This window comes from Saccopteryx leptura, chromosome 6 (genome assembly GCF_036850995.1).
Source record: "Saccopteryx leptura isolate mSacLep1 chromosome 6, mSacLep1_pri_phased_curated, whole genome shotgun sequence".
Taxonomy (NCBI): Eukaryota; Metazoa; Chordata; class Mammalia; order Chiroptera; family Emballonuridae; genus Saccopteryx; species Saccopteryx leptura.
The window spans coordinates 33,730,327-33,748,779 of NC_089508.1; the positions used below are offsets into that span (position 1 = coordinate 33,730,327).

At 54.3% G+C, this 18,453-nt stretch overlaps 1 protein-coding gene across 9 annotated transcripts in view; it reads left to right on the plus strand.

The window, feature by feature from the left end:
- Positions 1 to 17,566, plus strand: part of TMEM229B (transmembrane protein 229B) — a 42,742-nt gene extending 25,176 nt beyond the window's left edge. For 4 of the 9 annotated variants that reach the window (XM_066342464.1, XM_066342459.1, XM_066342462.1 and 1 more), the window contains one exon: positions 13,668 to 17,566. In XM_066342464.1, the coding sequence (XP_066198561.1) occupies positions 13,689 to 14,192 (504 nt within the window). In that variant the 5' untranslated portion in view covers positions 13,668 to 13,688 and the 3' untranslated portion in view covers positions 14,193 to 17,566. Of the gene's footprint in view, positions 1 to 1,926; positions 2,066 to 3,385; positions 3,528 to 12,724; positions 12,742 to 13,667 lie in introns of those variants that run through there. The other 5 variants (XM_066342460.1, XM_066342458.1, XM_066342465.1 and 2 more) reach the window with 5 other exon arrangements.
- The last annotated feature ends 887 nt before the right edge of the window (positions 17,567 to 18,453 follow it).

Here is an 18,453-nt window from a genome sequence, read left to right on the forward strand (position 1 = left end):
TCTTCACATGATCATATACTCTAAAAACTTCTGGTTCAGACCATACAGTCCACAGAGAGCCTATGCCCTGTGCACCCCAGGGTCTACTGGAGTGTCAGAGGGGGCTGGGACCCCTGCTCTACCATCACCTCCCTGTCCAGCCCCCAGTAGCTCCCTGGGGGAAGACCCTGCAGACCAGGGTGCAGGAGGCGTCCAGAGAGAGGCTGGCCCTGAGGGAGCCTGTTTGGCTGCTCTGGCTTCTTCTGCCAGAGAGGCACTTGAGCCCGCAATGGGCTCCCAGGGCTGACTGCAGCCACCAGCAGGCTGTGCTGCCAGGATGTGGGCTCTGGTTTCTGTTTCTGTTTAGGTTTTGACTTGTGCTGTTGGTGTGCCTGCTTAGGGCCCAGGGGAGGCAAGTGCACCGGTGGACGGGACTGAACTCTTCAGGCACAGGGTCACGGGGGTGCTGGGGGTGTCGCACAGGCCCCGTGAAAGCCCTTTCTCGGGGTGATAGGTATGTGCCGTGGTGACCCCTGCCCACCGTCAGGCCTGCAGGGAGACGGGAGGGGGAGGATGGGCTGGTTGGGCAGGGTTGGAGGCTCCAGTATGTGAAGGAGTTGGGGGGGGGAGCAGAAGCACAGAAAAGCACAGGAGCCCAATGCCCGCCACAGCCTCTGCCCTCCCTGCATGTCTCCCAGTGCAGGGGAGAGCCTCGGGGGTGCATACCGTCTCCCCACAGGTGCACACTATGAATTTCAGGTCCCCAACTCCTGCCCTTTCACTTCTCAGCTCCCCTGCTGTCTTGCAAGTTGTCAGCTTAGGGAGCAAAGGCCTGAGTCACCCCTGCTCTGAGAGCCTGTGGTGGGGGAGGGAGGCAGGTGACCGTGGATGTCAGCACGGGGCGGCCCCTCTGGTCCACCCTGATCGGCCTTCCATAGGGCGGTGGTGCCAGCTCCCACCCCCCGTCACATACTCCTCTCAGTCTCCACGCGACCAGCGCGTTCTTCCATAGGGTCGAGCCGGACCTGTCCTTGGACTTGTGAAGATGGGGCTGTATTCAGGGGGTATTCAGGGAAGCTTTAGCACCTTCATATTAAACCAAAAACTGCGGGACTCTATATCAAACCATCAAGTGTTAGGGATATATCGAAAAGGGGTAAGGGGCATGTTATCAAGTCAGATTTATATCAGCTTGTATCAGTTACTGATGTTAATAGGAAGGACCTCAACAATAATGATAAAAAATGATAGAATGAAATAAGTATTGTGGGCAGAGAGTTTTAGCACACATTTTTGTTGGTGTGCTTATTTTTGTGTTGTTCCTAACTCCCCGAATGCTAACGCAGATGTCCTAGCTTGCCTGCCCTCTGTAGGACTCTGGGCTGCCCTTGAGAACAGGTGCACCCACTGCAGGGTAAGGTGAGTGTGAATTAGAAAAGCCAAATGAGAATAGAGCCGGATTCTAAAAGTATACCCTGCTCAGATTTACACGTGTGCACACATTCCCTCGTGGTGAAAGAAGCCTGGAGTCCCGGCCCCACATGGGAGGTGGGATGGAGTCCTGGGCTCTGATGGGTGAATTAGCCAGACCTGAGCAAACAGGACAGCCTAGCAGAGGTCTCAAACTCGCGGCCCGCCCACCAATTTTGTGCAGCCTGCAGACTGGCCCGCAGATTAATCCACGAAGTTTGATTAGTCTGCGGGCCACACAAAATTGGTGGGCGGGCCGCACAGCCGCGAGTTTGAGACCTCTGGCCTAGAGGGTGTGGCAGGTTTCGGAACAGGGATCCGGTGGCCTGGGCAGTGGGGCGTGTGGTGCTGAGCCCGGAGCCAGGGCCAGCTGGCCCGGTGACTCGGAGCTGGAGACAGTGTAAGGTAAAGAGTGCCTCCTCTTCTATTCCCAGGGACACAGGGAAGCCGCCTGCCCACTGGCCAAGGATCAGCTGAGCCCTGGGACTAATGCTCACCCCCGCCGCTAAGAATGGCACCATCACCCAGCCAGGCACCAGGACAGAGGTTAACCTGGGACACTCCTGGACAGTGATCCCGATGTCTGTTCTGAGCTCTGCACTCAAGGGTGTGATAAGTGAGTATGTTACAGGCTCCCTGGGGATAACCAGCCCTCCCTGCCTCAGCAGCATGGGCCCAGGTCTGGAAGCCCAGTTTGAGCCTGTTTTCTGTCCAAGAGCTGTTGTACCCTTCTTTCCAGTGACCCCACTTCTGGAATATGCCTTAAGAAGTAGTCCCAGAGCCTGACTAGTGGTGGCACAGTGGATAGAACATTGGTCTGGGACACTGAGGTCTCAGGTTTGAAACCCTGAGGTCACAGGCTTGAGCACAGGCTTACTAGCTTGAACGTCAGGTCACTGGCTTGAACATGGGATCATAGATGTGACCCTATGGTCGCTGGCTAAGTCTAAGGTCGCTGGCTTGAGCCCAAGGTCACTGGCTTGAGCAAGAGGTCTCTGGTTCAGCTGGAGCCCCCAGTCAAAGCACATATGAGAAGCAATCAATGAACAACTAAGTGTTCTAACTATGAGTTGATGCTTCTCATCTCTCTCCTTTCCTGTCTGTCTGACTGTTTCTCTCTGTCTCTCTCTCCCGCTTTAAGAAAGAAAGAAAGAAAGAAAGAAAGAAAGAAAGAAAGAAAGAAAGAGAGAGAGAGAGAGAGAGAAAGAAAGAGAGAAAGAAAGAAAGAAAATAAATAAAGGAAAAGAAAGAAAGAACGAAAGAAAGAAAGAAAGAAAGAAAGAAAGAAAGAAAGAAAGAAAGAAAGAAAGAAAGAAAGAAAAAGAGAAAAGAAATAGTCCCACGTAGAAGGCAGGAATGGGAGGGGACTGTCTGGCAGTTTCAGGCTGTGTCGTTTGCTAGAACCATCTTAAACCACATGGCCTCTAAAAACTGGGCCAGACTCAGATTGGCGACATGAGTGACATGAGACACCCAGCACACAGGAGACAGCATCTTGCCAAATTCTTCTTGTCTGTAGGCTCATGGATGCTTTAAGCCTTGGGCTCTCCTGTGCTTTAGGAACTGTTCCTTACCTGGGACGTTGACTCCGTTCAGGTGCCGTGAGTAGTTTCGTGACCCTGAGTGGAGCATCCAGGGCACTGGGAGGTGAGGGGTTGGTGGCACCTGAGCTGCCATAAAAGTGGCCACCAGAGCGTCTGCTGCTTTTGTCTTGTTAGCTCTGTCTCCTCTTCAGTCCAGATAAGCTCGTGTAAGGCGAGAGGCCCCAGCTACAGAGCGTCACCTGTCCTCACATGGCCTTTCTTTCCAGCCTTGGCCTCTGGCTTTTCCTGGGTGATGCTTTAAAAAATGACAAGTGGCTGTCCTGCCAAGCGGCAGAGGCCTGTCCGGCCTGAAGGCCGTTCGGTCCGTGGGACCGGGGATCAGCAGGCAGAGAGCTCCCTGGAAGGCAGGGCAGGGAACGCAGGAGCCTTTGCACTCCTGGTGGACAAGCTTGTGGGAGCAGCGGGGCCCGTCCATGGGAACCCGGAGACTTCAATTCCACGAACAAGTTCACAGGGAGGGGACAGAGTCACCAGGTATTTATTTCTCAGCTTTAGGGAGAGCTTGACTCTACTGCCAGTTGAGAGTTTAAAACTCAGCGCTAGAACCTATTTTTCTCTGAGCCTGGGCTTGCAAAGTCAGTTTGTGATAGGAGGGTCCCTTCAGGAAGTTGCTTTTGAGTTGATTTGTAGCAATTTGTAGTTGATTTGTAGTGTGAGTGCACCTGGACCACGAGAGGGGTATGGGCGTGGAGAGATGGCTGTGGAGGCCCCGGTGGGAGTGCGATGACTCAGTCCGGAGACCTTTCCCCCACGTAACATGGAATCCCGGAGCGATTTACATCAGCAGCCTTAAATCTGCTGTATCCTTTTGTGCAGTGGGCCTGTTTCAGGAATTACTCATTAAGAAATTGCCAGAGAAGAAAAGGGCTGGCTACCTCTGTGACAGGCACAAAAAAGGTGTTTCTTAGGGCGTCAGTGTCACAGGGGAAATAGGAAAGAGTTGTTTTCCCTTTGCTGAACATCTGCATTAAGTAAATTCTAGTTCTCCACTTGTGGAATATTACACAATCATTAGAATAGTGAGCACATGGGATATACTAGCTTGGAAAAACCAATGAGATATAATAAGTGGTAGTGTCACGTTACAGAATAAGTGCATGGTGGGAACCTGTAAAATAAACACACGAGAAGAGATTGCAGAGGGGAAATGATATTGGCTAGTTTGGTGGAATTACGAACGCCTTTTCTATGATGCATGGATTTTCTTTTAAAACTAAATTCCATCTGGATAAATACACAACACAGCACTAACGGTGACTTTACGATGTGGGATGATGGGAGGTTTTGCTTTCTAAGTCATTCCTCTCTATAGTGTTTAAATTTCAGCTGTGAGCATGTTACGTTTGTCATCAGAAAAAATAATCAAGATATTTTAAAGTGCTAGAATTAACGTGTTAATTTTTGTTTTGTTTTTTTTTTTGTGGCAGAGACAGAGAGAGTCAGAGAGATGGACAGATAGGGACAGACAGACAGGAAGGGAGAGAGATGAGAAACATCAATTCTTTGCGGCTTCTTAGTTGTTCATTGACTGCTTTCTTATATGTGCCTTGACCAGGGGCTACAGCAGACTGAGTGACCCCTTGCTCAAGCCAGCAACCTTGGGCTCAAGCTGGTGAGCTTCGCTCAAACCAGATGAGCCCGTGCTCAAGCTGGCAACCTCGGGGTCTCGAATCTGGGTCCTCCACATCCCAGTCTGACACTCTATCCACTGTGCCACCTCCTGGTCAGGCTAGAATTAATGTTTTAAAAAGGTTTTATTTCCCCAGAAAGAGACTAGGAAGGCTGAGCTGGCTAGCTCTTTGCACCTGCCCATATCGGTGTTTAAGAGTCTGTGTCTGTTCGGGCCCATCCGTTCATTCCGTAGTCATTAGTGGGGCTTATTGCCAGGCACCGTTCTAGGCACTGGTTGGTTACCTGGCAGTGAATAGAGCCCCAGCCCTTGCAGAGCTTTCATTCTAATTGGGGGAGACAGACAATGGACAAGTAGCAAAATATCAGAATGTGGGCGTGCCATGAGGGTCAGAGGTCTCTGAAGGGTGATAGTTGAGCTCAGGTCTGAATGACAACAGGGAGACAGCACATGAGGTCTGGGGAGAGCCTTGCAGGCCACACCCAGGATGCCCAGCCTGCAGGCCCCATCCACAGAGTGCCCTTTGTTACTTGAGCCCTGGGGAACCCCTGTGCCAGGGCTGACTTTGTTCCCAGGCCCGCTTGCCCCGTGCGCCTGCACCTGCCAGCGGGGACCCTCCGAGCGCCTCCCGCCTGCTGGCCCGTGTGGCACGGTTGCTCCCGACACGGCTGCTGCCGCTCCGGGCACGGGGCTTCTCTGGGCAGCCTGCACTGTGGCCGCCGCTCTTGGCTGGCAGGGCTGGGCCGTCTGAGACTCCCAGTGACACTGGGGCAGGCTGGCAGTCGGGGAGGCGCTACGTAATGTGTCCTGGTGAGGGATCTTTGAATGGCACATGCCTTGAGCCCGGAGAGGTGGCTGCCATGGTCCTGAGAGGGTCCGCTTGTGACCCTAGAGGACTTTCATGTGGGTCCTGCCAGACCTTGGCCTCAGACCAGAGCTTGGTTTCCCAGACTAGGCTGAAAGCCTTGGTCACTCTGATACCCAATTCTGAGCTTCCCTGAGGATCTACCTAGAAGCTCACATCCTTCTCGTTTCCCGCTGTCTCCCCATGTACCATCCCAGCCTTCCAAAGCAGCAGCTCAGAAAATAGTAGTGCCCTCAGAGCAGCCTCCGCCGTGCGCTGTGCTGGTTGGGAGTGAAGCCCCCGGAGCAGAGGAATCCCACCTCTGCCTTTTATAGCTGTAAGAACTCAGGCTAATCGTTCAGCGGTTTTCTGCCTCAATTTCCCCATCTGTAAAATGGGCGGGAAGATTATCTGCATTACTACGTGGAAAGTGCTGAGAACAATGCCTGATTATTAGTGTTGTTATGACTTGGGAGGTGGAGGGAGCACCATCCCAGCGGGCTTTCCCGGGGGGGTGCCCACAGCACAAGGGGGTGGACTGGTGTCGGGCCAGCCGGTGGCCCAGGTATTTTCCCGCGCCTGCCTCCCCTCTGGCCCTGACGCAAGCTCCCGCCACCCCCAACGTGACCACAGGGTACGCTCAGGACGGTTTCAGACCTCTGCATCTTGCACCCGGATGCAGGGACGGCTCAGTGGTTCCACTCACCGCCAGCACCCAGGGACGGGGCTTGTGGTCACTCAAGCTGTGCCCGCACTGCCCAGAGCATAGAATTGTAGTGACTTTGGTACCCGGGGATGGGGAGTGAGATTTGGGAAGTAAACGGGGTGAAAGAGGAAGGCCTGCCCAGACTGGCTGCTGGAGGGGAAGCCCGATTTTCCAGTGAGATGTCCCCTCTGGACAAAAATTCGCTGAGTCATTGTGTCCTGGTACCTCAGGTTCCTGGAACAAATGGGAGTTTTTGGCAAAACCAAGAACAATCATCTTACTGGTTTTGCCTCCAGCCTGCCTTGAACTTTTACAGCCTTCTCTTTGCGCCTCTCAACTGCTTGCTCTGGCCTCTGCCCCCCTGAGGAATAGCTCAGCAGGCCCTGCGAGCAGCAGGTGAGGCACCCCCGGGAGCAGGGCTCTGAAAGCCAGCCCCTGCCCCCAAGCGCCTGTCCCCTCGGAGGGGCGGTGCCCTGCCCTGACAAGTCTCCTTGAGATCTTACCTTTTGTCGGAGCTCCGTGTTCCCGGGCCCTTTGGTCAACAAGTATGAGGAGTTTCACCCACACTTGTACTTGGTGTTCCCCCAATCCCTCTTGTGAAACTGCTCTCCACACTTCTTTCTCTCACCTCCAGTCTTGCCCACACTCTCCTCCTCTTCACTCCACCCTACATTTTCTTTCCTGGCTGTCCCATTTTTACATCATGGTCCTCAGGACGCCGTGCTTGTCAACAGGAGAAAGAGGCCAACGTCCCGTGTGCTGCTGGTTCTTCCCGATGCTGGCTTGTCCTGGGCTCTGGTCCCAGGGCTGAGCAAGGGGGTCCCGGAAGGGTCCCGGACAGAGGGCTCGGGTGGGGGAGGCCAGGGCAGGGGGAGGTGTCCGCTGGACCTCGCAGAGGGTGGGTGAGCTCACAGCGTAAGCACAGCTCCCGTGGTTATTATCCCGTGGATTTGGGGTGTGGCATTCTGAGAATCCACCCAGTTCAGTGCCTGCCTCAGATCGTGGTGTCTGTCCCACCACAGTGTGAGCTGCTGTCCCAGCCGACGACACGGCCTCACACCCCTGTTCCCTGCTTTGCCCCCACCTCCTGGCCCCAGCCAGGACTTCCGGTTTCCTCGGTTTGTCTTGCTCGTTCTCCTGGCATGGCTCCTCGGACGTGGTCTGACCTTGCCTCGATATGCTTCCCCTGCACCTACCCCTGTTCTCTCAGGTACAGAAGACTCCAGAAACGGAGTCCAGGCCTCCAGCACCCCGTCCCCTTCCCCATTCTCTCTTCTGTTCAGCAGCGTGCCCTCTCTCTCCCTGCGAAAGCTACCCCTTTAATCTTGCTTCTGCTTATAGCAGGGGTCCCCAAACTACGGCCCGCGGGCCACATGCGGCCCCCTGAGGCCATTTATCCGGCCCCCGCCGCACTTCCGGAAGGGGCACCTGTTTCATTGGTGGTCAGTGAGAGACGCAAAGCATGGCGTTGCTCACGTACAGTACTACTTCCAGTGACGTGGGATGCACTCCTCACGGCTCCGGAAGCACGTCACATCACTTGTTACATCTGGCAGTGACAAATATGGAACCGGACATTGACCATCTCATTAGCCAAAAGCAGGCCCATAGTTCTCATTGAAATACTGGTCAGTTTATTGATTTAAATTTACTTGTTCTTTACTTTAAATATTGTATTTGTTCCTGTTTTGTTTTTTTACTTTAAAATAAGCTATGTGCAGTGTGCATAGGGATTTGTTCATAGTTTTTTTTTATAGTCTGGCCCTCCAATGGTCTGAGGGACAGTGAACTGGCCCCCTGTGTAAAAAGTTTGGGGACCCCTGGCTTATAGGGTGTGGGAGTCCAGCTCTTCTAAGTTGCCTGCTCCAGGGGTGACTGGAGCCTCTGATTTGTTACCAATGGGGAAACCATTCTTGGCTGTCCCAAAAGATGAGGCCGAGGCAGAGAGAGCGGGGTTTTCAAAAGCAGCCTCAGGGTTGGGGGCTGAGGAGTGATGAACGTAGTTACGTCGGGCTGCTGCACGGCTGGTTGTGAAGCTCCCTCGCCCCATCCTGTAGGATGGAGGAGCCAGGGGTTCGCGTGCAGGAGGGTTTGACAGGCTCAAGTTCAGAGGGGGGCTGAGTGGGGTGGGAGGGAGACAGAGTGGTCTGTTGGGGGTTCAGGATAAAATGAGGGTGTGAGGAGCGGTGCCGGGAACCGTGGCCCTTTCCCTTCAGCCTTGTGTTCCAAGCCTGGCCCTCGGAGGGCTGGTTTCGAGACCCCTCCCCTCTCAGCCACATGGAGGTGGGGGCGGGAAGCTCACATTGACCCCTCAGCTGAGGTTTCATCCTCCTGTCTGTGCAATTACTGTTTTCACAGGGTTACTTGGCTGCGAGGTTGGTGCTCTGGGTGGAAGGAAAGACCTGACCTTCTTGGCAAAGAAGGCTGACCGGCCGCTAGTGAGGCAGGGGCCAAATGACCCTGTCTCAGGTGGAAGGGGGCACTCTTAAGTAGGAGAAGCTGCTGTGCCAGAAGCAAGAGTCGGCCTTTCTTGAGCGTTGGCTGTATGCGTAGTAGTGTGTCTGTTAGCTCATTCATCCTCACAGTAACTTCACTTTACCTATAAGGAAACCGAGGCACAGAGAGGTCAGGTAAGATGGTTTAGATTCTGCAGGTGGAGGGTATCAGCCAGGATACAAACCCAGGCAGTTAGGATGTAGAGCCCCATGCTTTAACCACTACATGCTGTTCAGACCTGTGAGTCGTGGTTGGTTGTTGGCGATGGCCCAGGAAGGAAGACCCTGTGTTAATTCTGCATGACTTCAGGTTTCCTTGGGTTCATTTGCCTGGCAAATTTATTGAGCATCTTCTATATACAAGGCACAAAGATGAGCAATACACATTCATTTAACAGTTTTTTAAGGTAAAATTTATTTTTATAAAAATACTTGTTAGAAGAAATTTTTTTTTTTTTTTTTGAAGCTGGAAACAGGGAGAGACAGTCAGACAGACTCCCGCATGCGCCCGACCGGGATCCACCCGGCACGCCCACCAGGGGTGACGCTCTGCCCACCAGGGGGCGATGCTCTGCCCATCCTGGGCCTCGCCATGTTGCGACCAGAGCCACTCTAGCGCCTGAGGCAGAGGCCACAGAGCCATGCCCAGCGCCCGGGCCATCTTTGCTCCAATGGAGCCTTGGCTGCGGGAGGGGAAGAGAGAGACAGAGAGGAAAGCGCGGCGGAGGGGTGGAGAAGCAAATGGGCGCTTCTCCTGTGTGCCCTGGCCGGGAATCGAACCCGGGTCCTCCGCACGCTAGGCCGACGCTCTACCGCTGAGCCAACTGGCCAGGGCCGAAAATTTTTTTTTGATAGAAGAAAAATTTAAGCTATACAGAAGAGTACAAAAGAGATAAGAATCACTTATGTTGCCATCCAGAGATGGTTGTGGCTAAATTTTTTGTGTATTTACATGTTATATATGCCTTTGTCAAATCAAAATCATTTTAAATATTCAGTTTTGAACCCTGTTTTGTTTTTTTTGTTTTTTCTCTTACCATTGTATTAAACAAGCATTCACCAAGTGGCTACTGGTGCTGGCCTTCAGATAGATTATGGCAAAACTGAGTGTGAACTGTAGTCACAGAAGTGAACCGGTGCAGAGTTCGGCAGACCGGGCAGGGGACAGCTCTGGAGTTGGAGGCGCTTAGCAAAGCCTTCATGAAGGAAGAGCTCTGGAAGGATAACAGGTTCATGGGCTACAGTGGGGCTGGGGTAGAGGCAGCAGTTGGGAAGGGCACCCCAGGTCCCCAAACAGCTATGTGAAGATCCAGAGGACAGGATCTGAGGCGGGGAGGGGGGTCAGAGATGGCTTTGCCAGCCATTCCGAGGGGTTTGAGCCTTACAATGTTAAAGATCCACTAATGGGCTTTAAGTGGGGAGAAACATTGGGTTTGCATTTCGGAAAGATTGCTTTTTGTACACAGTCGTTCATAGCATGATGGGTGAATTGGAAAGGAAGCAAGGAGGGAGAAGACTGGAGTCATCCAGGTGAGAGATGACAAGGGCTTGAGCCAGAGCAGCAGGAATGAGAGAGAGGAATGAAGAGGAGAAGATGGATTTCAAAGATATTTAAGAGGTAGAGAGCACAGGAGTTAATGGCTGACTTGGTGCTTTGCCATGTGACTTGCTTTGGCCAATAAGACGTTAGTGGGCGTGACAACCGGAGTCTTGAAGATCGCTGGTGCGGTTGGGCTTGCTCATTTTTGTGCCCTTGCCCTTGCCATGAGAACACGCTGGGGCTAGTCTCCTAGGCCCAGGAGGAGGATGACGGACAAGTGGAGCAGACCCACCCCATCTAATCATAGGACAGAGCCCCCAGAGGATTCGCCGTCTCAGGATGGAAGTCTTGGGTCTCAAGATCTGCCATCCCACAGACACGTGAGCTGTAATAATAAATGAGAGTAGATTTAAACCACTGAGTTTGGGGAGGATTTGTTATGTAGCTATTGCTAACCGATAAAGAAATGCCTTTGTTCTTGTATGGAATGCTGACTGCGTGCCATGCACCGTTCTAGGCACGGGGGATCCAGTGCTGAACCAGACGGAAAGGCGCTTGCTCTCAGGGACCTCGTGTTAGAGTGGGAATGCAGCAGAGGAAGCCAGAGTGACCCCAGGGCTTCCTGCTGCCCACTGGGCGCATGGTGGGACCAGTAGTCAGGATGGGCCATAGGAGGAAAGCAGGATCTGGGAAAAGATAATGAGTGTGATTTAGGAAAGGAGTTGGAGGTGTCTGTGGGACATTTAAGTGGAGGTGTCCAGGGAGGAGTGGGATTATAGGCGTAGAACACAGGAAAGGTGTCTGGCTGGGGGACAGAAAGGTGTCAACACAATAAAACACAATCACATGTACTGAAGAGAGGCGGCCTACGTGCGGTGGAGATGCAGAGGAGGCAGAGAGGACTTGTGTCTGGGAGGATGAGAAAGAGTTTGTTCTGAAGGTAACCTGTGACTGGGCTTGTGCTTGTGGAAGTGCGAGGACAGAGGCACACCGAACGCAGAGGATAGGACATGCGAAGGCCCGGAGGTAAGACAGAGAGCCGGACTGCGAGAATTAGGGTGAAAAGTAGATTGGAGTGAGATTGTGGGGAGTCCTGCATACCAGGCCAAGGGTGCTGTAGGGTTTCATTAGGAAATGGGGAGCCATTGAATGTTTTTGAGTAAGGGAATGACATTAGCACTTGTATCTAGAGGCATGAGTTTTGAAGTAGAAGTCAAGAGATGCGAATTCTAGTCTCAGCTCTTCCATTCACTGGCCCTGGGATATGGGGCAAATGACTTCTTCCCTCTGTCTCTCTTTTTAAAAAATGGGAGTAAAACTGCCTGACCTGTGGTGGCACAGTGGGTCAAGCATAGACCTGGCGTGCCGAGGTCACCGGGGTTTGAAACCCTGGGCTTGCCAGGTCAAGGCACCTACAAGAAGCAACTACTACGAGTTGATGCTTCCTGCTCCTCCCTGCCTTCTCTCTCTCCTCTCTCTAAAATTAATAAGTTAAATCTTAAAAATAAAATAAAAACTGGGAGTAAAGCTTCGTGCCCTTCCCATGAAACTAATGACAAATTGTGAATGAGAGTGCCTGGAAGAGCACAGGGCAATGCGCAAAGGTAGGGGTTTTGCCGCCACAGCTGAAAGGTGAGACTGAGGTTCCTAGACAGGCCAGCAGACGGTAGATGTCCCCTGGTAACCCTCTGACCCTTCTCCCACCGCGGAGAGGGCACTGGCAGAGGTGTTGAGCCTGGTGTCCACTGGGACTCGTGTTCCCGTGCTTTGCCTTCCTGTTCGGGGCGCAGCCCTGAGCTCCCCCACCCCCGTCCCCATAAACAACGCGTGTTATTTAGAACATGCCTGCTCAGGGGAGGCCTGTGTCATGGCTGCAGAACAGAGGACTGGAAACGTTTGCCGCCCTCAAGGAGTCCACAGGCTGGTTGGATCAAAAAGGCATGTACCTAAAATAGGAACTAGGGTGGCATCTGACAAAGGGCCAAACGAGTGGTCCAGACAGTCACCAGTGAAGGGTAAGGAAAAAGCAGAGAGGCCTGTGGGACGGGCTTGAAGACTGGCTGGGTTTTACAGAAAGGAGGGGTGGGAACAAAAGTGGAGGGGAAGACTCCTCTGTCAGCCCATGGGTTTCCTCTCAACATCGAAACTTAAACACCAAAACCCTGCTTAACAGAGCAGTTAAGGACGAATGTGACCACAAGGAGCTACCACTTCACACCCATTAGAACGGCCATCATCAGAAAATAACAAGTGCTGGCGGGGATGTGGAGAAATGGGAAGCCTGGTGCGTGGCCGGCAGGGACGCAGCTGCTGTGGAAAACAGCAAGGCCATCCCTCAGAAAGTAAAACCAGAGCAACCAGATGACCCAGCAAGTCCACTCCTGCGTAGAGTCCCCAAAGAGTTGAAAGCAGGGACTCAAGAAGATATTCGTACACCCCTGTGCATAGCAGCATGATGCACACTAGCCAAAAGGTGGGAGCAACCCATTAATGGATAAATGAATAGACAACATGTAATAAATCTAGATAGGTAGATGACAGTGGACTGTTATTCAGCCCTAACAGGACAAGAAATCCTGATATGCTACAATATGGATGAACCTTGAAGAGGTTCTGCTAAGTGAAATAACCAGACCTTAAAGGGCAGATATTGTATGATTCCACTACAATGAGTTAGTGTCTAGTGTACAGGGACAGAGAGCAGGCTGGTGGTTGCCATGGGCCGGGGAGGGCACGGGAGTTTGTGTTGAATGACCATGGAGGTTCAGTTTGGGATGATACAAGGTTCTGGGGGAGGGATGGTGGCGGCGGCTGTAAAACAGGGGGAATGCACTTAGTGCCACTTAACTACACTTAAAATGGTAAATTTTATGTTATGTACATGTTAACACATGTGCATGGAAGACAGGTGTGATGGCTTACTTAGAAAGATCTCAGGAACACGTGGTGTGGAACTGCCTGAGAAGACCTGGGAGGGCAGACAGGAAGAAGTGGAGGGACACGTGGGGACCTCAGTGAACGTGCCTGGTGCTACTAGCCTGGGACTGGGGGCGCTTGATGGGCCAGGACTGCTGACTTGCACTGACCATAGGTCATCCAAAAAACTTGATAGAGACACCACCTTCCAAGCATTTGAATAAAGTCAGAGGAAGCCAGTGGGGTTGTTTGTTTTCTTCATTTCTCATGCCCACCTGGCTCAGGTAAGGAATATGGAATAAAGTAATGAACATGGAATAAGGTTGAGGTTGTGACTGGTAACCAAAGAGAAAGGTAGAGTCAGGTTGGAAATCCAGGGCGCCCTGGTCACATCCGACTCTTGGACTGGGTGGCTCGGAGGCAGTAGGAGGAGCTCAGCCCTCTCACCGCCCCCTCCCTCACCTGTCTCCTTTATGTCCCCAGCAGCTGGCCCCAGTCGCCACCATGGCTTCCGCGGAGCCCCTGACAGCGCTGTCCCGCTGGTACCTGTACGCCATCCATGGCTACTTCTGCGAGGTGATGTTCACGGCGGCCTGGGAGTTTGTAGTGAACTTTAACTGGAAGTTCCCGGGAGTCACGAGCGTGTGGGCCCTCTTCATTTACGGCACCTCCATCCTGATCGTGGAGCGCATGTACCTGCGCCTGCGGGGCCGCTGCCCCCTGCTGGTGCGCTGCCTCATCTACACGCTCTGGACCTACCTGTGGGAGTTCACCACCGGCTTCATCCTGCGCCAGTTCAACGCCTGCCCCTGGGACTACTCCCAGTTCGACTTTGACTTCATGGGCCTCATCACCCTGGAGTACGCAGTGCCCTGGTTCTGCGGGGCGCTCATCGTGGAGCAGTTCATCATCCGGAACACCCTTCGCCTCCGCTTTGACAAGGACGCGGAGCCTGGCGAGCCGGGAGGTCCCCTGGCCCTGGCCAACGGGCATGTCAAGACTGATTAAGTGGGGGACTCGTGGCGGGGGCGAGAGGGGGTGTCTCTCACGGTCGTTGTGGAGAAAGGTACCACGCTGGTGGAGTTGCTCCTTCTGTACAGCACAAGCCCCGCCCCAGCCTGGCCTCCGCCCTGGGGGGCACGCCGCCCCCCCATTCCCGCTGCCGTGGGCTGGTTCTGGGGGCGGGCTGCGGAGACAGCAGAGGGATTTTGGGAATGGTCCATGGATCTCAGCCCAGCCCAGATGCTGGCAGCAGAAGGCCTGAGGCTTTGCAGCAACTAGACTACATGGGTGACTTTGGAAGCAGCAGGCCTTGTCCTGGCTAAGGGACTCTGAGAAATACGCGAAAGGTGGGAGGCCAGGCCTGAGGAGGCCCAGGGCTGCAGCCTCGGCCCCCTGGCGCCCCTCACCCGGTTTAGTTGGGCTTTGGCTGGTTCCATTAGGCAATATTCAGGTGCTTGCTTGCAACCAATACCTCCCTGGGGGCCTGCTGGGCTGCAGCCTGAGGAGAGACTGGGCGGCCGGAGGCTGCTTGGCAGCCGGCTGGTCCGCCAGGGCCCGGAGGCCTTCCCTTGGCTCCTCCCCCTCCCCCAGGGCCGCACGCTGCTTTCTTGGCCTTCTGGGGGCCCCCTGGTGCTGGATTCCCACCAACCTTGGACTTTTGGAGGTTTCAGTCCCTGTGTGTTCGGTGGCGTTTCCCCGATTCTCTCTTATTTTAAGGCCTTGACCACTTTCAGCCCTTTATCCATGTCAGTCGCCCACCAACCCCCATCTCCCACTCCCCGGCTCCCACAGCAGCTGCCAGAGAGAGACCCCGAGACAGACCCCCTCGCCCTCTGCAGCCGTCCCTCACTGTTACCCCGGGCTGGTGGGCTGTGGCAGTGCCCCTGGTGCTCTTCTCCTTCCACACCCCCTTCCCGCAGGGGCCCAGCTACAAACAGATGGTACCCACAGCACAGGCCACGCTGTGCCCCCTAGATCACAGTGGGGACCTGGAGACGAATCAGTGTGTGTGTGTGTGGGGGGGTGCCATGGGGAAGGGGTAGTACAACCTGCCAGGTTTTTCAGTCCAGTTGGGCAGTCTAGCATCGTAGAGAATGGGGAAGCGGTGTCCCGTGTTGGAGACCCGCGGAGAATGAGTGAGGGGGACCCCATTGTAGAGAATGGGGAAGCGGTATCCCGTGTTGGAGACCCGCGGAGAATGAGTGAGGGAGACCCCATCGTAGAGAATGGGGAAGCGGTATCCCGTGTTGGAGACCCGCGGAGAATGAGTGAGGGAGACCCCATCGTAGAGAATGGGGAAGCGGTATCCGGTGTTGGAGACCCGCGGAGAATGAGTGAGGGAGACCCCATCGTAGAGAATGGGGAAGCGGTGTCCCGTGTTGGAGACCCGCGGAGAATGAGTGAGGGACACCCTCCCGTCCTTGGTGGGAAAGGGCAGTTCTGGTTCTACCCCAGCCCCAGCCGTGTGGCAGAGCCTCCTCAGGGCCAGTCCTCCCCACCCCTCCCAGCAAGGCTGACACTGTGCTTGCTCCTTAAACAGTATTATCCCTGCCACGCTCATGGGCATTGTCATCTTGGTGGCCCTGCCTTCCGCCATGACAGGCCCGTTGCTGGCAGTGGACAGGGGAAATCCTCACTCCAGCCCACTTCGGCTCTGCCCCTACTCGCCAGGGTCAGGGTCCCTCAGAACGCAGCCCGTCTCTCCCATGGTACACGGTTTCTTCTGGACCACACTAGAACTCTTAGTTAGAAATCAGCCTTTCCCTTTTTATAGAACATTAAAAAGTGACGATGCCACCTGTGGAGAGAAACTCCTCTTCCTTGCTGGACCATGCAGACAGCACCAGGCCAGGGCAGGTGGGCTGGGTGTGGGCACGAGTGGGGCCCGGATTGGGGGAAAGGCTGGGAGACTGTTCTGGGCAGGTTGCTGTCTGCAGCTGACCCCGTCCAGGACGGACTGAAGGGCGCGTCCCAGCCTCTGTGTCTTGGGTAGGCGTGTCACATCCAGGCACAAACTGTGTTCTGCTGGGGCCAGCCCCACCTTTGATTATACTGTGACCCCAGTTCCGGGGCTTTGGGGCTTCTAGGGACTTAGGCTTCTGGTGGGGAGTAGATTGCTTTCCATCTATCGGTGGAAGGGATTCCAGAGGAAGAAGGGTCTGGCTTCCCTGTTCCCTCCAGGTCATTGTTTCCTCTCTTCCAACTCCATGCTGTTTCCGTCTCTGGGACCTCAAAACCCTGCAGGCCCCCCATATGGGCCCCTAGACCACACCACCCACTTTGGCTCTCCTCTTCCATGATGGAACCCGGTAGTCAGCTTGTTGATGTCTCCCAGCCTAAGGCTTCCACAGCTCTCAGCCTCGCAGCCTCACCAAGTCCGTGGATGGCCCATTGGACCTGGCCACTCCAGATGTTGCCCTATGGGCATTCCTTGGCACAGTCTCTTTTCTGGGCCCTCTAAACTTCAAAGTGCAGGAAGTCCTGGAGCAACCCTGCCTCCCTGGTGGTGTGCAGAGCACTGCACTGTGTCTGCTTCGTCCAGGTGCCCATGGCTCCTGTTATCCCTCATAGGGCATGGTGCCCCCACAAAGGGAGGCAATAAGCCAGGGCTGGACCATAAGATCTGCAGGCTCAGAGCTCAGATCGGGGAGAGCCCAGACTTCAACTCTTCTTTTTGGGGGTATTTTCAGGGCCCCAATTCCTTAGTGCCCAGGGATTCAAAGTTTGGAGTAATCCCAGCCCTGCCAAGCAGTGGGGGGCTGGTGGAGAGAGTCTGCTTGCTGTGTACGAGTCGCCCGTGTCCTGGGCCTCTCCACGGGACGTCACAGCATCTCTGAGTTACAGATCGCCAAGTGCTGCCCTGCATGGTTGAACCATTTCCATGTCTGCTAGATATCTGTCCCTTGTGCCCTGTTCCCTCTGATGCCAGTGAGTCACATAATGGCATCTCAATGGCCTATGCTTATTCTCAGCAATAATACCTGGGGAGTGCCCATGAATCCTTTTGTCCTGGTCCCTTGCCCTCTGCATGGGTCTCCTGGGGAGGCAGCCACTGAGTTGATTCAGTTCATGAGAACCTGTATTTATGAAGCTCTGGGCTGTGCAGACAACATTGCAGGGAATTCAGAGAGAGGCCCAGCCCTGGAGGAGCTGTGGCCAAGGCAGGAAGAATACCTTCCGCCCGGAGGCCGCCCTAGACCTGGAGGAGCTGCAGGTCCTGGCTCTGCAAACGGGACTTTGAGGTGGGGGGGGGACTGTCCCCCAACTGCAGCAGCTCTTCAGGACGCACGACTGGTTGTGCACCCATTGCCTGCTCTGTCTCTGTTGGTCTCTGTCTTTTCACATTCGTGCACATAAAATATACTGGTGTTTGTGTTCCAGGACTGGCTCTGACCCATCTCTCTCTTCTTCTGTTTTGGAGCCCTTTCCCTATGGGCTGCTGGAGGCCACCCCCCCCCGGCATCACGCTGTCCTGAACCAAGAGGGCTTCTGGGTGGGGCCGTGCCGTGGGTAGGGCAGGCGGCACTCCCTGCGGGTCCTTTTCCCTGCCTCCGCTCTGACCCTCTCAGATAACCTGAATTCTTCACCCAATTCCCACTGCCCACCAGTAGCACAATGTGGGCTAGGCCTTCTGTTGGTCCCAGGCTGGAAGGCAGATGGGGAGCCTTGGGCAGTATCCGGGATGGTTACGGGTGAACTGCATCTGCCTGTGAGATGAGCTCCCCCTGAACCTGCAGGCCATGACCTGTGATGTCTCATGGGTGGGAGGACACAAGGGAGGAGGCTGAAGGCAAGTCAAAGAGCTGGAAGGCCAGATTCTCTGCTTCCCATTATGTTAAAAGTCACACTTCAGAGATACAGAGTTCTGCTCCCGGACAGTGCTGCCTGCCCTGAGACAGTGCGTTTGCAGGGAGCGGTCGCTGCCTCCTGGGTGAACCTCTGCTCCACCTAGCGGCCCTTGTCCTCCCCTCCTCCCACTCTTCTCCTGCTCACTTTCCTACCGGTGGCTCGGCCCCTCTCATGCTCCTCGCCCCCCCCCACACACACACACACCGCCCTGACCCCTGCCACAGCTGGGCCATAGAACCCTGGCTGGTTTCCTAGATGGAGGGGGCAGTGTGCTTCCCGAATCGCTGAGAAGGCCCTCTACCTCTCCCACTCACCTGAAGGTATTTGTTTCTTTGAAAGCTTTTCCACTTATAAATATGAGCTAATATAAAGGCCCAACAGTTTACATGACATTGTGAACAAACCTATAAAGTTATTC